The sequence below is a fragment of the Pelobates fuscus genome, chromosome 10 (assembly GCF_036172605.1).
Source record: "Pelobates fuscus isolate aPelFus1 chromosome 10, aPelFus1.pri, whole genome shotgun sequence".
Taxonomy (NCBI): domain Eukaryota; kingdom Metazoa; phylum Chordata; class Amphibia; order Anura; family Pelobatidae; genus Pelobates; species Pelobates fuscus.
In genome coordinates this window covers 92,071,490-92,093,358 of record NC_086326.1, presented here as the reverse complement: position 1 = coordinate 92,093,358, position 21,869 = coordinate 92,071,490, and the positions used below count along the sequence as shown (strand labels likewise).

The window sequence follows — 21,869 nt, the reverse complement described above, 5'->3', positions numbered from 1 at the left end:
CTTTCTACTCCTCAGGAATCAGTGGTTTGACTACTTACATTGGGAGGGAGGCAGGACACAGAACATTCTTGAAACATAACCACTGAAGTACACTGCAGTTATTCTGCATGGAGTGTTGCTTTATTTAAATAACTTACCCCTAGTGCTTTAGGTTGGCCTTTGTTTAAAATCTGATATGATTGTTGGATATTTGCAGGTGCAACAGACACAGGTTGGAGTATTTGGTTTGCAGTCCATTGAGGAACCATTATAACTGAAGTTGGAGGCGAGGCCATCGTAATTTCTGTATGTAGACAAGATAACATAAAGATACATTAAAAACTGCATTGTGATGAAATCTTCAATAAAATAAAAAAAAATGCAAACGAGGGGCTTTTAGCTCTTTAATTAAAGGGACACTGTAGTCACCAGAACCACTACAGCTTAATGTAGTGGCTAGTAACACCTCTAGTGGTAGTCAATCAGATGGCCACCAGAGCTGCTTCCTAGTCACTGGCATTCAGTATCACCACGCATGGAGATGGTAAATGCTCCCCTTAGAGACGAATTGATGCAATGCATTTATATAAGGAGATACTGACTGGCTCAGTGCGGCATTTTGCCACGCATGTTTGATAGCCTACCTATGGAAAGGTATTGGAAAGGCTGAGATCATCAAGATGGATTGTGGTGAGGAGGGTGCAGTGGTGGACAAAAGGTAAGTAAAATAACCTTTTCACTCCAGAAAAGAAGGGGGCTGGAAAATAGCTACTCCAGCACTATGAATACATGTTTGTATACCTGCCAGTATAGTGTTCCTTTAAGCTTTTTCGTAATGGAAAATAATTGGTTAGCTTTAAACAGCACTTAATATTACTAATTATTCAGTAGAATAATGGCTTAAAGACTGAGTACAGAGAGTTGTCATTAATGGTAATTTTTTAAGTGGGACAAAAGTGGTAAGTGGTGTCCCTCAAGGCTCTGTTCTGGGTCCGCTTCTATTTAACATATTTATAGATGATCTTAAAATAGGTTTTGAAAGTCAGGTGTCAGTGTTTTCAGTCACAAAACTAGGTAAAGTTATACTATGTGACCAGGCCACGCTACAGAGGGATTTTGATAGATTAGGGGACTGGTCACTCATATGGCAGATTACGTTTAATGTACATAAATTGAAAGTTATGTACTTCGGCAGTTGCTAAAGCCAGTAAGTATTGTCTAGTCATTAATAAAAAAGGAGCAATGATTCTCGGGAATCATTAAAAATTATTATTTTTAAAACACTGATAACATCAATTAATTATTCTAGACCTTACAACACCGCAAAAACAAATCCCATTTATTTGTAATTATTCTGGTAATATCAGTGTTTTAAACAGAATTATAAATAAAAACTGGCATATTCTTAAACAAGAACATGATAGTTATGATTTTTTTTGGAGGAAAAGCCCAAATTTATTTTTAGAGGGGCAAAAAAATATAAGCAAATTTTAACTTCTAGTTTTGTTGAAAAGGAGATAGAAAGTAATTTTATAGAGGATTGGTCAAATAAACAAAGGTTTTTATCATTGTGGTAAAAGCACTTTCATTTCCAAAAAAAGAGAGAACATTTCACATCTTCTGTAACAAAAAAGGATTTTAATGTTCTCTCCTTTATCACGTGTGAATCAAAAAATGTCATTTATTTATTAAAATGCACATGTAGATTACAATTTATAGGGAAAACATCGAGACCCCTTAAAACTAGAATAAATGAACATGTCAGAAATATTAACATTGGATTTTTAAACCACAGTTTGTCAAAGCATTTTTTGGAAACTCATAAATCAAATCCGAAAGAATTTATGGAATTTATGGAAATCCAAAATATATCTACCCATTGCAGGGGTGGAAATGCTTCTTTTAAATTAAGTAAAAAATAAATCAATTGGATTTTCGAATTGCAAACTTTAGGTCCTAAAGGACTAAATATTGATTTTGAAATTGGACCTATCCTCTAATTAACTTATTTCCCACCTCTTAACCTATTTATTATATGCTGTAGAATTATTGCATTTCCTTTTTATATTTTAAGATATCTATATGTTATTTTTAATGAATATATTATATCCCCCTGATTTCCTATTTTCAAAGAAACAAGTTTATTTTAATCTCTTGATTCCCCTGCCCTCACTTATTCCATCATCCAAAATGGCGATTCTGTGAAACCCTCCTTTTGTGTGGTAAATGTGTGTGAGACTGCATAGACAGTTCTTATTGGGCAATAAGGACGCAGTGACGAACTTGCAAGCCGCATGATCTGATGCCCGCCGGAAGAATGAATAGAGGATGTTACCGGAAGTAATTATTACACTTGACTGGCAGACTTGGAATTAAAGCGCGGCCATCTGTTTTGTTTGTTTGCACTGCCACTGAATAAACAAGGATATCCTCCATTTTTAGTGTGGCAAAATAATCCTGGAATCTCCATAAATGGACAAGGGGTTGGGTCTGTTTTTAATTGATACATGTGTATTACGTTTAATTGATTGTATATGGTATATACAAATCTTTAAGTTCATACCTTATGTTATATGCACCTGAGGAAGACCTATTTTATAGGGTCGAAACACACTGTGCTTGTTTTAACTCCTTTTTTTTTTGTTCTAATAAAAGTTATACATTTACTTCTGATTTGGTTCCTAAATTATCATAACAGAGAAATTCCAACACCTTCTGGGGGACCTTCACTTGATCCATCTGCATCTGATTGATGTAACTGCAATTACAGTTTAGAGTCGAATAATAAGGGCTCTAATTATTGTGAGTGTTCCAAGTTATTTTAACGTTTTATCTTTGTACATACATACTGTCCAATGATGGCATTTTATGTTTACAATATCTAGGTATTTTCACAATAATACCAAAAGAACCATCTACCATAGTGTGCGCAATCATCCTATCTTTGTGTCCAAATATTTTATTATATCTTTTCACGTGACAACACTGAAGAAATGACACTCTGCTATAATGTTAAGTAGTAAGTGTACAGCCTGTGTAACAGTGTAAATTTGCTGTCCCCTCAAAATAACTCAACACACAGCCATTAATGTCTAAACTGTTGGCAACAAAAGTAAGTACACCCATAAGAGAAAATGGCCAAATTGAGACCAAAGTGTCAATATTTTGTGTGGCCACCATTATTTTCCAGCACTACCTTAACCCTCATGGACATGGAGTTCACCAGAGCTTCACAGGTTACCACTGGAGTACTCTTCCACTCCTCCATGACGACATCACTGAGCTGGTGGATGTTAGAGACCTTGCACTCTAATTTTTGTTCAAGTATGGTCGTATTGTGCTCCTTGAAACAACCACATCGTTTTTTTCCTGTGGTTTTCCTGAGGTTACCTGTGGGTTTCTCTTTGTATCCCGAACAATGCTTCTGGCAGTTGTAGCTGAAATCTTTCTTGGTCTACCTGATCTTGGCTTGGTATGAAGAGATCCCCGAATTGTCCACTTCTTAATAAGTAATTCAACAGTACTTACATGCATTTTCAAGGCTTTGGATATCTTTTTATATCCTTTTACATTTTTATAAAGTTTATTACTTTGTTACACAGGTCTTTTGACAGTTCTTTTCTGCTCCCCATGACTCAGTATCTAGCCAGCTAGATGAGTTTGAGAGCTAACAAACTCATTGACTATTTATACAAAGACACTAATTGAAATTTAAAAAGCCACAGGTGTGGGAAATTAACCTTTAATTGCCATTTTAACCTATGTGTGTCAACTTGTGTGTCTGTAACAAGGCAAAACATTCAAGGTTTTGTAAACTTTTGATCAGGGTCATTTGGGTAATTTCTGAAATCATTATGACTTAAAAAGGAGCCAAACAACTATGTGATAATAAATTGCTTCATATGATCACTATCCTTCAATAAAATATATTTTTTTGCATCATCAGTCATATTTTCAAAATCAATGTCAACATTTCACAATTTTCTGGCAGTGTATGAAAAAGTTTGAGCATATATATATATATATATATATATATATATATATATATATATATAAATATAATGTGATGTCCTTGCACTCAGGCTAAACGCAATTGTGCAAATGCCGGGTGCCAGTCCTGGGGTTTGATAATACAAAATAGATAAACATATGGGCTGCACTCACGGTCTGTCTTTTATGAAGTTCCTTTATTCCATGTAGTACATAAGCAGATTGACGTTTCGGTCCTCTTTGGGACCTTTCTCAAGATCAAATGGCATGCGATCACTCCTGTACTCATACATGTCCCTCTACCTCAAACACTCTTAACCAAAAAATTATGTTTTTACAGATTGAAGTAACACTTTCAGTATTGCTCAGGCTCCCTAGTTAAAAATAAACTTTAAAAATGCTAACACTCTCCTTGCTTCCCTTGCAGAGTTCTCCTTGCAGCTTGATTCCCCGTGCCTTATATCACTCCTCTCACTGGTGGGGAAAGGAGGTCAGGGTAGAGTAACTGTAGTAACTGTTGGAAGGACAGGGATGGCAGGGAGGGCATTGCTACCATTTGCCATCTGATGCTAGCATGCCATGCAATTTTGCACAGAACTTTGTACTGGGCTGGCTAATGGAGTTTCATCACTGGCAACTAAGAGGTAAATCCTCTGTATGTGCCACGTTTCAAAAGCAAAACGCTGCACATACAGACTCCAGGCACTATAACCACTTTAAAACAATGAAGCAGTCATGGTGCTTGGAGTAACTTTTCAATAAAATGCAGCATCCATTGGTGGCACACAATAATGGGCAAGTGAAGTTTTTACTTTTAAATGCTCAATAAATGACCCTTATATTGAGATCAATCTACGGTGCACACACAGTAATTGACATTATATCACGTACCTAAAATAAATTTGTACATTTTACCTTAGTCTTTTCAATAACAGGGAGTTTCCTTTCAACCTTTTTAATGCACTGATGATTCCCTAGCATGAAACAGGTTTACCGAAATATAATACCACTTTCTTTGAATTTTTATATTTTCCATTGTGGCAAACAAAACCTTTCTAAGTATGCTAGTTTTTAAAACTCACTAGGACAGACAATGTATTTGATGCTTGCTCTTAAGGAAATGCCTGTTTTTCTCTACAATAAACCCGACAAAACTAAAATGTTCACAAAGCAAGGACATTAAAACAGACTATACCTATTTATTGTGTCCCCTGCATTCAGATTCTAGATTTCCAAAAAAGGCTTCCCTTCAATAATAGCAGGTTTACAAATCATTATGGCAAGGGGAATGAATTATGGAAGAAAGTTATCAATCATACAAGTTAGGAGGGTAAATTAGGGAAAGCTTGGATAAAATATAGTGCTCACCATGTCGCCCGAAAGCTCACCCCAGAACAGGAAGCAGACCTAGAGCTACCTCTCAAAATCGAGGAATTAGCAGGGGCACTGAAATCAACGAAAGCACAACGGGCCCAGGTCCGGATGGATTGCCTGCCTCATACCTACGCTCCTTCAAAGAGATCCTACTGCCACGACTCCTGACCGGCATAAATTCAATACAAGAAGGAGGCCGATACCATGAAGAAACCCTGAGAGCGACAGTCACGATCATACCAATGGACGGCAAGGACCCAACAAACTGTGCCAGCTATAGGCCCATCTCGTTGTTGAATGCGGACCTGAAACTTTTCGCCAAAGCATTGGCACACAGGATGGCCCGGATGCTTCCGGACCTGATACACCAAGACCAGGTCGGATTTGTACCTGGGAGGGAAGCCAGGGACAACACCATACGGGCCCTCAACACCCTCCATGTGGCTAACACTGGCAAAAAGGAGATGGTGCTGCTATCCACAGATGCCGAAAAAGCGTTTGACAGGGTGGATTGGATCTATATGTCTGAAACCATGAGACATATGGGATACGGACCACACCTGCGGACCTGGGGGGCTGCGCTATACACCTCGCCTACAGCACGCATATGGGTAAATGGAGCGTTAACTAGCTCGTTTCACATTAGCAATGGAACACGCCAGGGCTGCCCCCTGTCCCCACTCCTGTTTGCCCTCACTCTGAAACCCTTCCTAGAGGCGGTCAGACGGGACAGGGGTATTACGGGGTGCCGCGTGGGCGGGAGAGAACACCGTGTTGCGGCATATGCCGATGACATGCTCTTTTTCCTAGAGCAGCCCAGAACATCTATTCCAAACCTCCTAGAAGCATTCTGGCAATACAAGGAGATATCCAACTTGAAACTCAACCTAGATAAATCCGAAACGATGATGCTCATACGAGACACAGCCCTCCAACAACATATCCGAACACATTTCCCCTTCAAGATATGCTCAACCAAACTACATTACCTTGGGGTGTGGCTCCCGAAGGACTTAAAATAAATCTACCAAATGAACTTCGCGCCCTTACTCACAACCCTGCAACAGGATATGAAACGCTGGACAATCCAATATATATCATGGTTCAGCCGTATAAACGCAATAAAGATGAAAGCCATGCCCCGATTGCTATACTTGTTCCAGACGCTACCCACAAGTCTCCCGCGAGCGTTCTTCCAGGCACTAATGACATCCATTAGACAGTTCGTCTGGAATCAGAAACCAGCACGCATTCGGAAGACAACCCTAGAACACCCAAGGAGCGAAGGAGGCATGGGACTACCATCAATTCTCACGTACTATCAGGCAACACACCTGCACAGATTAGTCGACTGGCACGCTAGCCCCAACGGAAAGCAGTGGGTGGACTTGGAAAAACAACAAGCCCAGGGAAGGATCCCCGCCATACTGTGGCTGGGGGAAGCAACGTACAAGGAACTGAGTATGGGGAATCCGATGATAGACGCCACACTGTGGGGGATTCGCTATTCCAAGAAGCTCACCTCGTCGCCCAACCCGCTCACGCCAATAACTCACAACCCTAGGCTAGCCGGGGGACTGAAACCTGCCGACTTCAAGAATTTCGGAGCAATGGACTGGGTACACACACACCAGTGGTGCAACGGAACGACTCTCAAGCCCCTGGCAACGCTAATGCAGGACCGCAGACCTAGCGGCCTAGATGAATTCTGCTACCACCAAGTGAAAACCTATATTGCCACTATAACAGGCAAGGCCCATCTAAATCACCCATTGTTTCCCCTGGAACACCTATGCGCGACCAGACAGCACCTAACGCACGGAGTCTCGCACCTATACTCCGCGCTGCAAAACAATGGTGACAAGAGCCCGCTAGGCTTCACTGAAAAATGGGAAAGAGAGACAGGGATAGAACTGTGATGCTGCTCAACCACACGCACACACCCCTGAAGACCTATAAAAAGGGTGTCATCATACATCTACTCACAGCGGCGAAATCTCTCATCCCACTACTATGGAAGAGCACGGCAGCACCCACCCTACAACAATGGATAGAGAAAGTGGAAACGATTTTCAGCATGCCTCAGCATGCCTCCCTGCAGGGACATTCGGACAAATGCACCCTGACATGGTTTCCAGCAAGAGACACCCTGGCGGGACCCGGGGGCGCACCCACACTGGCACAAACACCCCGACAGACAGATGAACAGCAGTAGGAACGATCTGACACGAATAACTCTCTCACACACAACTGACCCATACACCTCCCCCAACCCCACAAAACCCAAGAATATAAAAGACCCAGGGAGACGCTCTCGCTGACGGCACCCACACCAACCCACAACACTACACTGAGAGAAACGGGCTGCAGGACGACACATATGAAGAGGGTGACAGGCGTAGGGCAGCCACGAAAGACAGTGGGGGGAAAACAACAAGGCAATATGCACACAGACACACATGAAGTAAAAACACTGAGAAGAACAAAGACACCGGGAGGCAGGAACCGTCCACACACGGCCCCTAGGCTTACGAGAGGCGAGTACAGCCCAAGATAGCCTGAAATAGACAATTTCCAAGACAGGTCCAGGATAGACGGACCCGTCGAGGTGGACAGACACACCATACAACACACATATACATATTGGTCTTACGACGCAACAAACCGCAAACTACCAAAATATGGTCACCTTGACAATAAGAGATAACCACAATACACCGGTAAGGGGAATAAATTGACACACGGCAACACACACGTAGCACATACAAACTAGCATGACCTATACACTACCCAACCTACCCCATACCTACAAATGACAACACCAGGACCACCATTGAACCACGAATAAGCCAACCGCAGACCCTGACGGAACACAGACGTAACAAAAAGGGCAACACTGCAGACAATACACTAGTAAAGCAGGCCGGTATCGATATACAGCGACACACACCTCTGAAGCCTAACTAGAATTAACCGGACTGTCCTCACGGACGCACAATCATGGCCAAAGACCGTTAACAGAGAAAAAAAAAAGGGGTCACCAAGAAGCCCTGACCGTAACTCAGTAAACTACCACATCAGATGTGAAAGAACACGGTACCAACCACCGAAGCACAGTTTAAGCACTCACCTAGAACTGTCGATTACCATGTTTGAGCCCTCACTATGAGCTCCCTGTTGTAATAACGAATGATATGACAGTGTAAAATAATGTCGCACTTACAGACTTCCCTAACATTGTATTAAAACAAAACTATGTATACCACAAAACGAAAAATGAAAAATAAAGAATGTCAAAAAAAAAAAAATATATATATATAGTGCTCAAATCCAGTATTGCAAGGAAGGCAATTAAATCAAATATGACATGGGTATATAACATAGTCCTACATGTGTTACAGCTAGATGACCATGCCACATTTTGTAATGCTGTCTCTACCAATTTTGTACATAACATACTTTTACATTATTGGTGAGAACAAACTGCAACAGAAAAAAGTACTAATCAATCATTGGAATATTCAGTATACAAATTTGAGACAGTTTTTTAAATGTATTTATTAATTTCTAATAAAACATAATGGTTACTTGCATTGCGTTATGGATATATTAGAAAATAAATAGGCATTTTGTAATTTATATTCCCACGCCACTCATTGTGCAAGTAACTACTTAGGACAAACATTCATGCTTACCGTGGTTGTCTGTGTTCTTTTTTTCTCTGTCTGTTACTGTTTCTTTGTATTGTAAAGGAAACTTTACAAAGTCTAATAACAAAATCTCAGTAGGTGTGTATTTTTATGGCTGTAACAAAGTTCCACTAATAGTGAAGTGTCAGATCGTGTGTATTTCTCAATATAATGAATCACTGCTTCAGAAAATGTTGACTTTTGAACTCAGTTTTATTCAGCTGTTGTCTTGGTGCTTGATAATCAGTGTATGAAGGCTCTATGTAATACAGGATACACAACGATTATTATATGATTCCAAGAGGAATAATTTAATACTTAGGCTAAGTTTAACAATCATGCATGATCTAACCAAAAGTAAATAATATTACGCCACAAGTTTAAAGTTTATCTCTGTGTTTTTTTAGTTCTACAGGAATCATGAAGTAAACAGCGAAATGACCATGTTTTTCATTTATATGAAAGATTCATATACTATTATTTCAAAATAAATAAGATGTTGAACTCTAAAATCAGTATGAGAATACTTTGTAGTCCTGGATGCAGGGAATGGATAATAGAACTTTTTTTCTTTGTTAGTTAGTTTTTGTTTTTAATTTTTATTGTTTTATTAATATTGTAATTGTTTCTTTCTACACTTATTGTACTAGTTGTAACTATCGATATGTACAATTATTATTATTTTTTTAAAATTCTTTATTTTTGCGGGCATATGATTCAACCATTTGCAATTGGTTACAGGTTACAATCATAAAATCAAGGTTTGCATAGGTAACATGCTTATCGTGCCCATTTTTGTAAATTAAACAAGATAATACAGTTTCATGAGCTAACAGAGATAAAACTGACTTTTTTTCATCTACACAGGTCAATTATGTTTACTATAGCTAGGGTCCACAGGAGAACATTCACGTGTATCAAATAGTAGTGTTTGTTTTTTTAACCCCCTCCTGCACTGTGCTCTGATGTGTAGACACTTAGGTATTAAAACACAAGATGGGGAAGGAGAGGGGGGGGGGGGGGGGGGTGCGGTGGTGACTTAGCTAAGCGCTGGGTGCATGGAGATGGTCTGGTAGGTTGAGAGGCCTTGTCAAGCGTGTGCATAGTGGTGTCAGAAGTGCTTTGTGGGTGGAGGAACCCTGTGTGCCTATTGCTTAAGGCGTCAAAGGTATGGTAGTGTGTAAAGGATTAAGGGGCTGCTATAATCTGTGTATGCGTGAAAATCATAAATATAATGAGACTAACTAAAAAAAAAGAAAAAAGAACCAGTGGTAAAAGAGAGTAAGTCTCTGTGAAGTTAGGGACCTGGCTTTCAGCTCCTAGTCCATGTCAATTGTTCAGGTCACTGGCTGCTCTGGATGACGGTGGAGCCTGTGTAGATCAGAGGGTGAATTATTTTATCATCGCTGGGTCTAGGCGAGATAGGGATACTGTGGCAGATGTGGTCTGGGTGAGAAGGCCCATCGTGTGAAGGTGAGTTTCTCCCTGGGCAGTAAATATCAGGGCTCTTGGTGGGCCCCAGCGATAGGGAATGTCCTTAGCGTGCATGAGCTGGAGGAGAGGGCGCAGAGATCGACGCCATGCAAGGGTATTCCTGGTTGAGTCTGGAAACAGTTGTAAATTAGCTCCCTCAAATTGCAGTGGGTTCTTTTCCCTCAAGGCTGACAAGAGTGAGCCCGGTCTTGTAGAGACTGTAGAGACTGGAATCTTATTATAATATCCAGTGTGGAGGTCAGTGGTGCAGTTGCCGGTTTAGGGAACAGTTTGACAGTCCTGGCTTGTTTAGGCAGCAGGGTAGCAGCCATGAATCTTCTGATGAAGTGTGGTAAGTCTATGGGCTCAGTGTCTCTGGCACTCCCCTTACCTTTAGATTATATCCCCTCTGCTGGTCCTCCAGGGCATACACCCTGTCCGTGGTTGCTTTCTGCTGTTGGCAGAACTCCCCCAGTTGCTTCTCCATCTCTGAGAGCCTGGTGTCCTGTGTGTTGTGTGAGGCCTCTAGGTCGGCAACTTTTGGGTGAGTGCCGTCCACAGCCTTCTGGAATTGGGCCATATCACTGACTATATTGGCTCAGAGCTCCTCTAGCATTTTCTTTAATATGGACTCGGTAACAGTTCTCTATCCTCAGTCAGAGATGGCCGGGGTCCCGTTTGCATACCGTGTGTGCTTTCTTCCCCCACATCCAGAAGGTTTTTTAGATGAGCATGAGTAATCCCTTGCGATGTGCGCCATGTTGTTCCATAAGGCCATCTGGGAGTTGTGGAACAGTTCGCTGATGTCCAGGGCTGGCAGGCCCTTGTCCGATCTGGGTTTCTTGTTTTTCCTACCCATGTCAGTATTCTCAAGTGGGTGAGTCATCTTTTATGCACGTTTCGTGGGTTTTCCCCTCCGTTTAGCAGTCTCTTTAGGGTATCCTTCACAGAGCTCAGGGAAGATGCGGCCATTCAGATCGGCAGCCAAGCTCCGCCGATATGTACAATTATTTTAATGTGTAAAATTAAAATTAAAATATTTGAATTTAAAATCAGTATGAGAATACTTAATAGTCCTGGATAAATAGAATGGCTAACATGACCAGTTTGTAGGGCAGGGGAAGGATCCATGGTCACTAGCACATATGTTTTGTTGGCTGTAGCATCAGAACACCTTTTTTTTGTTATTGAGATGAATTGTGTTATTCCTACATGTCTGTTGATAGTGTATTGCAAGAGTGAGGCAGCAGGCATAAATTCTTCAGGACTTTTGCTAGCCCATCACTATGTGGGTGTGTGCTTGGCCTTACACTCTCCAAATCTGGACTTTCCCACTAGAATATTTTCTGGGATATGAGATGTGTGAGGTTCATGTGCTTCCCTTTTCAGACCTTACAGTCCTCCGCTGCTGTAGGTTAATCACATGCAAGCAAGAGTATAACGGGAGACTCTTTGTATTGTAAAAGTGTCACATATTCATCTGCACATAAAAATGTGATTAATGGCATTTACTGTTCTGACAGGAAAAGTTGTGCCGAGCAGCAATCAATCCACAGGAGGGTTTGTGCTGAGCAGCAATCATGCAAATAGGAACCTGCTAACTGCCTTTGGGGTCAAAGGCCGGTTACAACCAATCAGATCCACAGGCAGGGTATTTAGGCCCAGTTCTCCTCTTGCTCTGTGCCCTGTCGTGGTTTCCCTTGTGGTTGTCTGAGAGCGCGTTATTTATTCTGGTTATTCTCCTATTTTGACTTTGGCATTGATTTTGTCTTCCCTATTTTCTGGCATCCCTGACCCCACCTCTTTCTGTGTCCCTTGACCTCGGCTATTCCTGACTATTCTTTGATACGTTAGTCCGGCCATTCTAAGGTCCGATATACGTTACCTATCAGTCCTCTGTGTTACACAATTCTACGTGCTGGATCATACTGTAATCCCAACAAAAGGAAACTGTCTAATAACCAAATCTCAGTAGGTGTGTATTTTTATGGCTGTAACAAAGTTCCACTAATAGTGAAGTGTCAGATCCTGTGTATTTCTCAATATAATGAATCACTGCTTCAGAAAATATTGACTTTTGAACTCAGTTTTATTCAGCTGTTGTCTTGGTGCTTATTACTGATTTATTATTTATTACTGCTATTTATACTGCTTGATAACAATCTGTGTATGAAGGCTCTATGCAGGGAATGGCTAATAGGACTTTATTTTTTTTGTTCGTTAGTTTTTGTTTTTAATTCTTACTGTATTATTAATATTGTAATTGTTACTTTCTACACTTATTGTACTAGTTGTTACTATCAATATGTACAATTATTTTAATTTGTAAAATTAAAGAAAGTATTTGAATTTAAAATCAGTATGAGAATACTTAATAGTCCTGGATAAACGGAATGGCTAAAAGCACCGATTTGTAGTGCAGGGGAAGGATGTCAAGAGGATCCATGGTCACTAGCACATATGTTTTGTTGGCTGTAGCATCAGAACTCCTTTTCTTTTTGTTGAGATGAATTGTGTTATTCCTACATGTCTGTTGATAGCGTATTGCAAGAGTGAGGCAGCAGGCATAAATTCTTCAGGACTTTTGCTAGCCCATCACTATGTGTGTGTGTGTGCTTGACCTTATACTCTCCAAATCTGGACTTTCCCATTAGAATATTTTCTGGGATATGAGATGTGTGAGGTTCATGTGCTTCCCTTTTCAGACCATAAGTTACAGTCCTCCACTGCTGTAGGGTAAACACAGGCCACCAAGCAAATACAATTAGGATAATAACACAAGCTCACACAGAAAGTGCCTTTTTCTTTTTGATATCTATATATCATGTTTTATAAACAAATATTCAACCTGGAACAGCGGTATTTAGGAAATATTGCCATACAGTGATCGCATCTGTTGGCAGGTACGCAGTTATACTGTACATGGAAATATGGACTATTAGTTATGGAGAAGACAAACATATGCCAGACAAGTAAAATATTTTGAGGAAGTCTAGACAATTTTCTTTAAAAAAAAAAAAAAAAAAAACATTTTTTAAAATATAAATTATGTTTCATATGGGACCACCATGGGTGAGAAATGCATGTACCAGGTGTTACTCCAATTCCCCTTTTTCCTAGACTTTTTTTTCTGTCTTCAGCATTTTTAAAAATAATTTATAAACAGTTGTGCTCAAAAGTTTGCATACCCTTGCAGAAGTGGTAATATATGTACCATTTTTAAAGAAAACATGAGTGAGCAGGCAAAACACATTTCTTGTATTTCTTATTTGATTCATATTCAACTGTAGGTTAGAACAGAATGGCACAATCATAAAACAAAACATGGCAAAAAAAAAAAAAATGAAATGACCCCTGTCCAAAAGTCTGCATACGCATAGTTCTTAATACTATGTATTGCCCCCTTTAGCCTCAAGGACAGTTTGCTGTTTTTTGTCATAGTTGTGTATGAGGCCCCTAATTCTTGAAGATGGTATAGCTGCCCATTCATCTTGGCAAAATGCCTCCAGGTCATGTAAAGTATTTGGTCGTCTTGCATTAACCGCACGTTTGAGATCTCGCCAGAGTGGCTAGATGATATAAAGGTCAGGAGACTGTAATGGCCTCCCTAGAACCTTCACCTTTTTCTGCTATAACCACTGGAGGGTCAACTTGACCTTGTGCTTAGGGTCATTGTCATGCTGGAAAGTCCAAGAGCATCTCATGCGCAGCCTTCTTGTAGAAGAATGCAGATTGTCTGCCAGTATTTTCTGATAACATGCTGAAATCTTCCCATTAATTTTCACAAGATTCACCGTGCCTTTAGAGCTCCCATCCCCCAAAACATCAGTCAGCCACCACCATGTATTACAGTGGGGATGGTATTCTTTTCACTATAGGCCTTGTTGACTCCTCTCCAAACATAGCGCTTATGGTTGTGACCATGAAGATGTATTTGGGTCTTGTCACTCCAAATTACAGTGTGCCAGTAGCTGTGAGGAGTGTCAAGGTGTTGTCGGGCATATTGTAACCAGGTTTTTTTTTGTGGCATTGGCGCAGTAAAGACTTCTTTCTACCAACTCGACTATCTAGCTAATTTTTTGTTCAAGTATCGTTGTATTGTGCTCCTTGAAACCACCTAAGTGCTCCTTGCATAAGTGACAGTACAATGTAAAAATTTCTTAATTAAATATGTTTTTTTGGGTACATTGTACTGTCACTTATGCCATATATCTGCTCCAATGTGGATGCGAGGCACAATATGTGGGCAGGACCACCCGTAAATTACACATTAGGTTCAGAGAACATTTTCTTAATATAAGAAATAAAATAAATCGACCACAGTGTACCCAGACACTGTAATACATGCAGTTTATTTGAATGGTCGACTTTTCGTGCCTTTGGAATCGACAAGATAGATGTACATTGGAGAGGAGGGAATAGAATGCAAGAAATAATTAAAAAAGAAGCAGAATGGATATATAATTTAGGAACATTAAAAATGGGTTTAAACCAAGACATTGACTTAACCGGTTTAATTTAGCTTTATCCAATAATGCATAGACCTGTTTTCCTTTTCTATCTTTTTTCTTTTTTTTCCTTTTCTTTATTCTCATTTCATTAAGTGGAGTTTGGGGTTCTTTATTTTATTTTATTATTAATGTGAAATTTTTATAACCATATATATAAGTCCACTATCTGGACATATTATAAAATGTACAACGATATATGGATACTACTCCTTATTTTTATTTTATAGATGGATATTGAATCAAGTTCATTCTGCATGTATATGTTGTTGAATTGTATTCTTTGTCGTTTTTTATACATTCTGTAACATATTTATATTTACACAAATGTTGATATGTATCAGTATAATAACTTTATTTGTGTTGTTCCCCCTATATATTGTGGGTTAGAATTTGAAGATTATAGATTATAAATCATTTCTGGAAAGAAAGCAATGATACAACCATTTGTATCCATTCAAAAAAGTATCTTTGTTGTCAAGCATGCCATATATTTATGTTGAGTGTTGGTTATTTGTTCGGGCATAGCTGCTGCCAGCATCTCGTACCTAAGGTATTATCGTATCTTGTGACCCAAAAGCGTTGGAGAGGGGCACACCGTTTGTCCCCAGTGGCCAGCAATGAGGTTACATGCTGCCAGGATCATTATCACCAATAAATGCCTTTCAAGAAGAGGGATATTATTGGGGTAAGGAGAAAGAGACCCATCATGGGTGTTAACGACAACTGTTGGATTCCCAGTATGTCACACAGTTTCTGGACTTCTGTCCACAATGGGGGGATGTCTGGGCAGTCCCACCATATATGGGTCATAGTTCCTTTGGATTGTCCACATCTCCAGCACTTATCTGAGGAGAGTGGGTATATTTTATTTAATTTGTCAGGTGTGAGGTACCATCTGTATATGAGCTTTTTATTAGCCTCTATATGAGAATAACAGGATGTGATACCTTTCAAGGCCAAGAGTGAGTCTAACCGTTGTTTATCTGTGAAGGCCTGTGGACTTTCCTTTTCCCATTGAGTTCTACATTTAAACTCTATTGTGGGGGGGTGGAGGGGGGGTGAGTTCTCAAGGCAGAGTAACCTAAGGACAGAGTTTTAGATTTGACCGAAACTTTGTGACATCGGTCGTACAGTGCGAGTAAGTCCTGGTCGGAGTTAGGTGTGTGTTGTGCGGAATGTACCACTCGGTCTGCGAGTATACTCTTTAGTTGGACGTATGGGAAAATAAAGGACGGGGGTAGGTTATATGTAGCTTGTAGCTCTGGGAAAGGTATTATTTCCACCTCTTTACATCGATCGATGATGCAGTTTGCACCTAGTTCTTTCCACCTGTTTAGAGATAACCATGGGGAAATGGAGTTGAGCGCCCAATGGAGTTGGAGTTAAGGGGTGCCCATGGTGAGAATTTGCGAGTGGCCACTTGTGGGCGGTGAAGGTGGTCCCATGCTTGTACCGAGTATCTAGTGAGGGGTAGTAGTGTACAGCATTTGTCTCTTAAATGTTTAGGAGTCCACATATAGTCCATTGTTGAGCCCATGGGGCTGTAACTATTTTCCAAGTCCACCCATTGTAATGTTAGTTTTTTGGGCATGTAACTTAACCGCTGTCTCTAGTATTGCAGCTCTCTGATAGTTTATGATATTAGGGAACCCGAGCCCTACTGACTTGACCGGGGTTTGGAGGAGAGCCATAGGTATGCAAGTTTTCTTTTTCTCCCATATATAGGCTGACTGGAAATTTTGGAGTTGTTTGCCTAGGGAGGGCGATAGGGGTACCAGTAACATTCGAAAGATATACCATAGTTTCGAAAGAATCATCATCTTAACTTCATTGATCCTACCTAGCCATGATAACATAACGTCTTTCCATTTGTAAAGTAGTTGTTTGCATGTTTGTGGGAGGGAGGAAGAGGTTGAGAGTGGTAATACCCCTGAATGTATACGCTATCTTTACCCCCAGATAAGTGATATGTGAATGTCTCACCAAGAATACGATATCCTTACTTTATTCTGTACCCTGATTTTTTTGTCTTACTCGTGAATTATTATGCTTCCTCTCAGTGTTTACTATGCCTACACACTGTCAGTGTTGACATTGTTAGTGTTGACACAAGAAGCACTAGCCATTGCATCACTCCCGCTTCTTTATGTTTCAGTGGACTATAATTCTCCCACACTCCCAGACTCAACTGTAAAGAAGACAGTGTAGGCCTCCTTCTCTCCCCTCAATGTACCTTTCAACCTATACTCCCTGCCCCGCCCTTTACTTTACTTCCTTTGAAGTTCACACTGTCTGCCAAACTAATCTTGTATTTTTTTATTGATTGGGTAATTAAAATAATAGATCAAAGTCGTGCAGTAGATATTGCTTACCTAGATTTCAGTAATGCTTTTGACACTGTTGCACATAGCAGGTTTATCAATAAATTGCAATCTTTCAGTTTGGATTCCAATATTGTTGAATGGGTAAGGCAGTGGCTGCGTGACAGGCAACAGAGGGTTGTAGTCAATGGAGTATATTCGAAGCATGGGCTTGTCACCAGTGGGGTACCTCAGGGATCTGTACTTGGACCCATTCTCTTTAATGTTTTTATTAGTGATATTGCAGAAGGTCCTGATGATAAGATATGTGACAGGGTTGATGTTCCAGGAGGGATAAGCCAAATTGCAAATGATTTAGGTAAACTAGAAAAATGGTCAGAGTTGTGGCAACTGTCATTTAATGTGGATAAGTGCAAGATAATGCATCTTAGGCGTAAAAACCAAAGGGCAGAGTACAGAATATTTGTTAGAGTCCTAACCTCAACATCTGAGGAAAGGGATTTAGGAGTGAGTATTTATGAAGGTAGGCAGACAATGTAATTGAGCAGCAGGAAATTCTAGCAGAATGCTTGGTTGTATAGGGAGAGGTATTAGCAGTAGAAAGAGGGAAGTGTTCATGCCATTGTACAGAACACTGGTGAGACCTCACTTGGAGTATTGTACGCAGTACTGGAGACCGTATCTCCAGAAGGATATTGATACTTTAGAGAGAGTTCAGAGAAGGGCTACTAAACTGGTTCATGGATTGCAGGATAAAACTAGCAAGGAAAGGTTAAAGGAACTTAACATGTATAGCTTGGAGGAAAGACGAGACAGGGGAATATGATAAAAACATTTAAATACATAAAGGGAATCAACACAGTAAAGGAGGAGACTATATTTAAAAGAAGAAAAACTACCACAACAAGAGGACATAGTCCTTAATTAGAGGGGCAAAGGTTTAAAAATAATATCTGAAAGTATTACTTTACTGAGAGGGTAGTGGATGCATGGAATAGGCTTTCAGCTGAAGTGGTAGAGGTTAACACAGTAAAGGAGTTTAAGCATGCGTGGGATATGCATAAGGCTATCCTAACTATAAGATAAAGCCAGGGTCTAATGAAAGTATTAAAAAAAAAAATTGGGCAGACTAGATGGGCCGAATGGTTCTTATCTGCCGTCACATTCTACGTTTCTATGTAACATCATGACTATACACAATACACAACTGCATTAAAATTGTAGATTATGCTACCTTTATTGTACCTATAATCTTAATTTTATTAATGACAGGAGGCGAGTATTTGCTTAAGTCTCTCTTTACTAGAACTCCACAGCAGCACAGAAAAAAACAACCAATCAGAAAAAAGTTAGGTACTATAAAACTCCCCTTCCCATGCATTATTTCCTCTTTCAAGCTGCGAACAAAAGGCAAAAATATAATGGGAAGAAACGAAGTCCTAGATACAATGAATACGACAATGTCCACCATCCGAGGAGAACTGCCACACCAGATAGTGTTGATAGACTGTAAACTGAAACGAGAAAAAACAGAATCGAACAGGTTGATTAGTCAATGAAATGTACCCTTAACAAGCATGTAGGTACTTAATGTAGCAACCAAAATACCCGAGTATGTAGAGATCCCAACCCGACTTATGAAACGTAGACATAAGAACAAGTGACAGGTAGCAGAGACAACACGCAGAGTTGCATACGTACCTGATGAACCCAAACTATTAAAATTAAACAAGGGAGGGATGAGAATGGGTGGGAAATACTCGCCTCCTGTCATTAATAAAATTAAGATTATAGGTACACTAAAGCTAGCATAATCTACAATTTTATAACATGACAGGCGGCTTCGTATTTGCTGTTTTAACGCTCAGCCATCAGATCCAACGCTGTTTATTTCGCTGGTACCTATTTTGGGAGATAACCAGAGCAATCCTCAATGGGCCCTCCAACTGTGAGAAGTGACAGTAGATGGATAAATGAAGATGCTAGCTGTCGATATATCTCAAATACGGGAAAAACTCCCTCTGTTGTTGGAAACACTGTATATGGGATACGACCCGTTTCCTAGTAGGCGACCCTGAACTGCAAAGCTGACCTATTAGCTATTTCCCTGTAGTTGTAAAACACTGAGGGTCCTACGTGGACTTTGCGAGAAAATCTGTCACCAGTTCTCGACCTTTGATGTGGGAGATGGCTCCTTCGATCGTGTCGGGATCACTAGGTAAAGTGGTCTTGTAGACAAAATTCCAACCTCAGGTAATTCGTCTGAGTCTACCATCATTTCCGTAACTGAATAGAGTCTTATCGTTCTCTCATGATCCACCCGGTTGGTGGTCTCATCCGAGAATGAACCTATTATGCTGAGTGCTACCACTCCAAATGGACTGCGTAAACTGCAACTGTGGTAGAATAAGGTACTCCCCAGGGACGTCCAATCTGAGTCCCTACACTGAACTAGCGTAGCGAAACGATGATCGGCTACTCTAGGGAACTGTGCATCCTAGATATAACCAAAAGGGGGAATCAAAACTAGAGTATGAGATTTCCCTCCAAATATATCCTTGTCAGGGAGTGACAGATGGTCCGGATCCAAGGGAAATTGGGCCCTGCATAAATCGGTTCGAAGTGTAGGCCTGCTGATGAAAAACAAAATGGCCCTGGTGAGCGGGTCTGGAGTTGGACTTCCGTCTGCGAGACTGGCGACTGATTAGGGGGAGAGTGAATAATCCGATAGTCTGTACGATCCCGTTCCATGTCCAACCTGCCAAAGTTCGTGGAGGGACTCATGGTCAGCACGCCACTTTCAAGACAGGGTGCAATATGGTGAGACCTTAGGTCCCTGTATCCCTGACTGTCCGGGCACGTATCTCCCCAATAAGGCCCTAGGCCCAGGTACCCAGGAATGTGAATTCCAGAACCGAACTATAGGAATTCCTCCCTTCTTAGCCTGGAGTCTCGAGAACCCATAGCGTTCTCAAATACGCAGGTAAGACTAAAAGTCCCTTCACTAACGATAGGAGAACCGGAATAGCGAACCAACAAGGTCCCAGCTACAACCGTCCGAAGCAGAGGCCGTTCAGTTTGGGAACGTCGGCCGTCATATCTGAGCTTGCTACCACTCCAGAGCAGTTCTCAAGCAGTAGGTTGCGTCCCGACCTTGTGACATCTGTGCAGGAGTCGGGGTACCCAGGGTTCTCCCCATAGGGTCCAAGCAGGCCTCCTTGATGGTAGTTGGCTAGGTGGGTTAGCGGAAAACCACAACCCAGACGGTTCCCGTGAGGGATTAAAGCCTAGAAAGAGGGTCCTCCATAACCGAATCATGTTCTCAGAGGAGCAGAGGTAGTCCTGTCATCTATCCCAAGATTGTTAACAACCAAGGAAACCAAGGTCAACTGAAGATTCCATACTTTCCACGCGGCCTATGTGTAAGGTGTACCTGCAGCCTGGGTTGTGTGCCTTCCCCAGTCTTGTCACGCGAGTAAGACAGTGCACACTTGCTCTATGAAGGCCGCAGGATCTCCTGTCACTTTGCCATGGGTAAAAACAGTCTGAACCGTTGGTACGCAATGGTCTGTATAACCTAGACAGATTTTGATTGTTTGTATGATATAGGCTAGATTATACTAAAACCTGCACCTGTAATAATCGACGCACCTCCGTTGGCCGCACCATCTTCCTGGAATATATCCAATAGGAAGGTATGGGGTCACCAACAAATTGGGTTGAACCTGGGAGCTGTACCCAGTTCGAACAGCCCCTACGTTATCCCATCAAATCTCAGGAGAGCGGGGCGTGGCCTACGCCGGACCTGAACGGACGTCTTTTCACGGAGCTCCGTTCTGACCCAGAGACAAACAACCGAAAATACCGCGAAATCGCGGAACTCCAACCCGAGATAAAGACACCCCCCAAGCAGAGAGCATGGGGAAGAAAAATAAGAGACCCCAAGGCCCGACCAAGCCCCAGCAGCCAGACATCAGACATGCCTTTGAGAGGCCCGCGACCTCACAGAGACCCAAGATGGCGCCGGAGGCCCGCGGCACACCCGAGGCATCTGAAACCTCCCAGGAGGAGGAGGACTCAATGCCCTCTCCTCGATCCTATATCACAGAGTCTGAGGAAGACGAAGCACCTGCCACAAGAGGAGATATTAAAAAGCTCTTGACGAAGATGAGACAGATCTGGAAGAGTGACCTGCAGACAGTGCAGACAGAGGTGGAGGAGGTACGACATAAAATCACTAACCTGGAAACAAGGGAAGCCGCCAGAGAGGACAAACTCCAGACCTACGGTCGAGACATACAAGACCTTACCTCACAGGTAAAACACATTAGATGCACAATCACCACGATGGAGGTCAGACACAGGCGACGTAACTTACGCCTCAGAGGCATCCCAGAAGAGGTCGGTGACATACAGCTCCTACCCTATGCGCACTCCCTCCTGACAACCATGGGAATAACTGACACACATAACCTACCTCTGATCACCTCGGCGTTTAGGGTAAGGAAGTCTGCTACAGCGCCCACCGCAGC

General features: G+C 41.3%; 1 protein-coding gene across 1 annotated transcript in view; it reads right to left on the bottom strand.

The window, feature by feature from the left end:
* LOC134574890 (membrane-spanning 4-domains subfamily A member 4A-like) overlaps window positions 1–9,057 on the bottom strand; it is a 120,360-nt gene extending 111,303 nt beyond the window's left edge. Inside the window, exons 1-2 of the mRNA XM_063433940.1 lie at window positions 9,039–9,057; window positions 138–283 (exon numbers count right to left, since the gene is read on the bottom strand). Of these exons, the coding sequence (XP_063290010.1) occupies window positions 138–275 (138 nt within the window). The 5' untranslated portion in view covers window positions 276–283; window positions 9,039–9,057. The remainder of the gene's footprint in view (window positions 1–137; window positions 284–9,038) is intronic.
* Window positions 9,058–21,869: the final 12,812 nt, after the last annotated feature.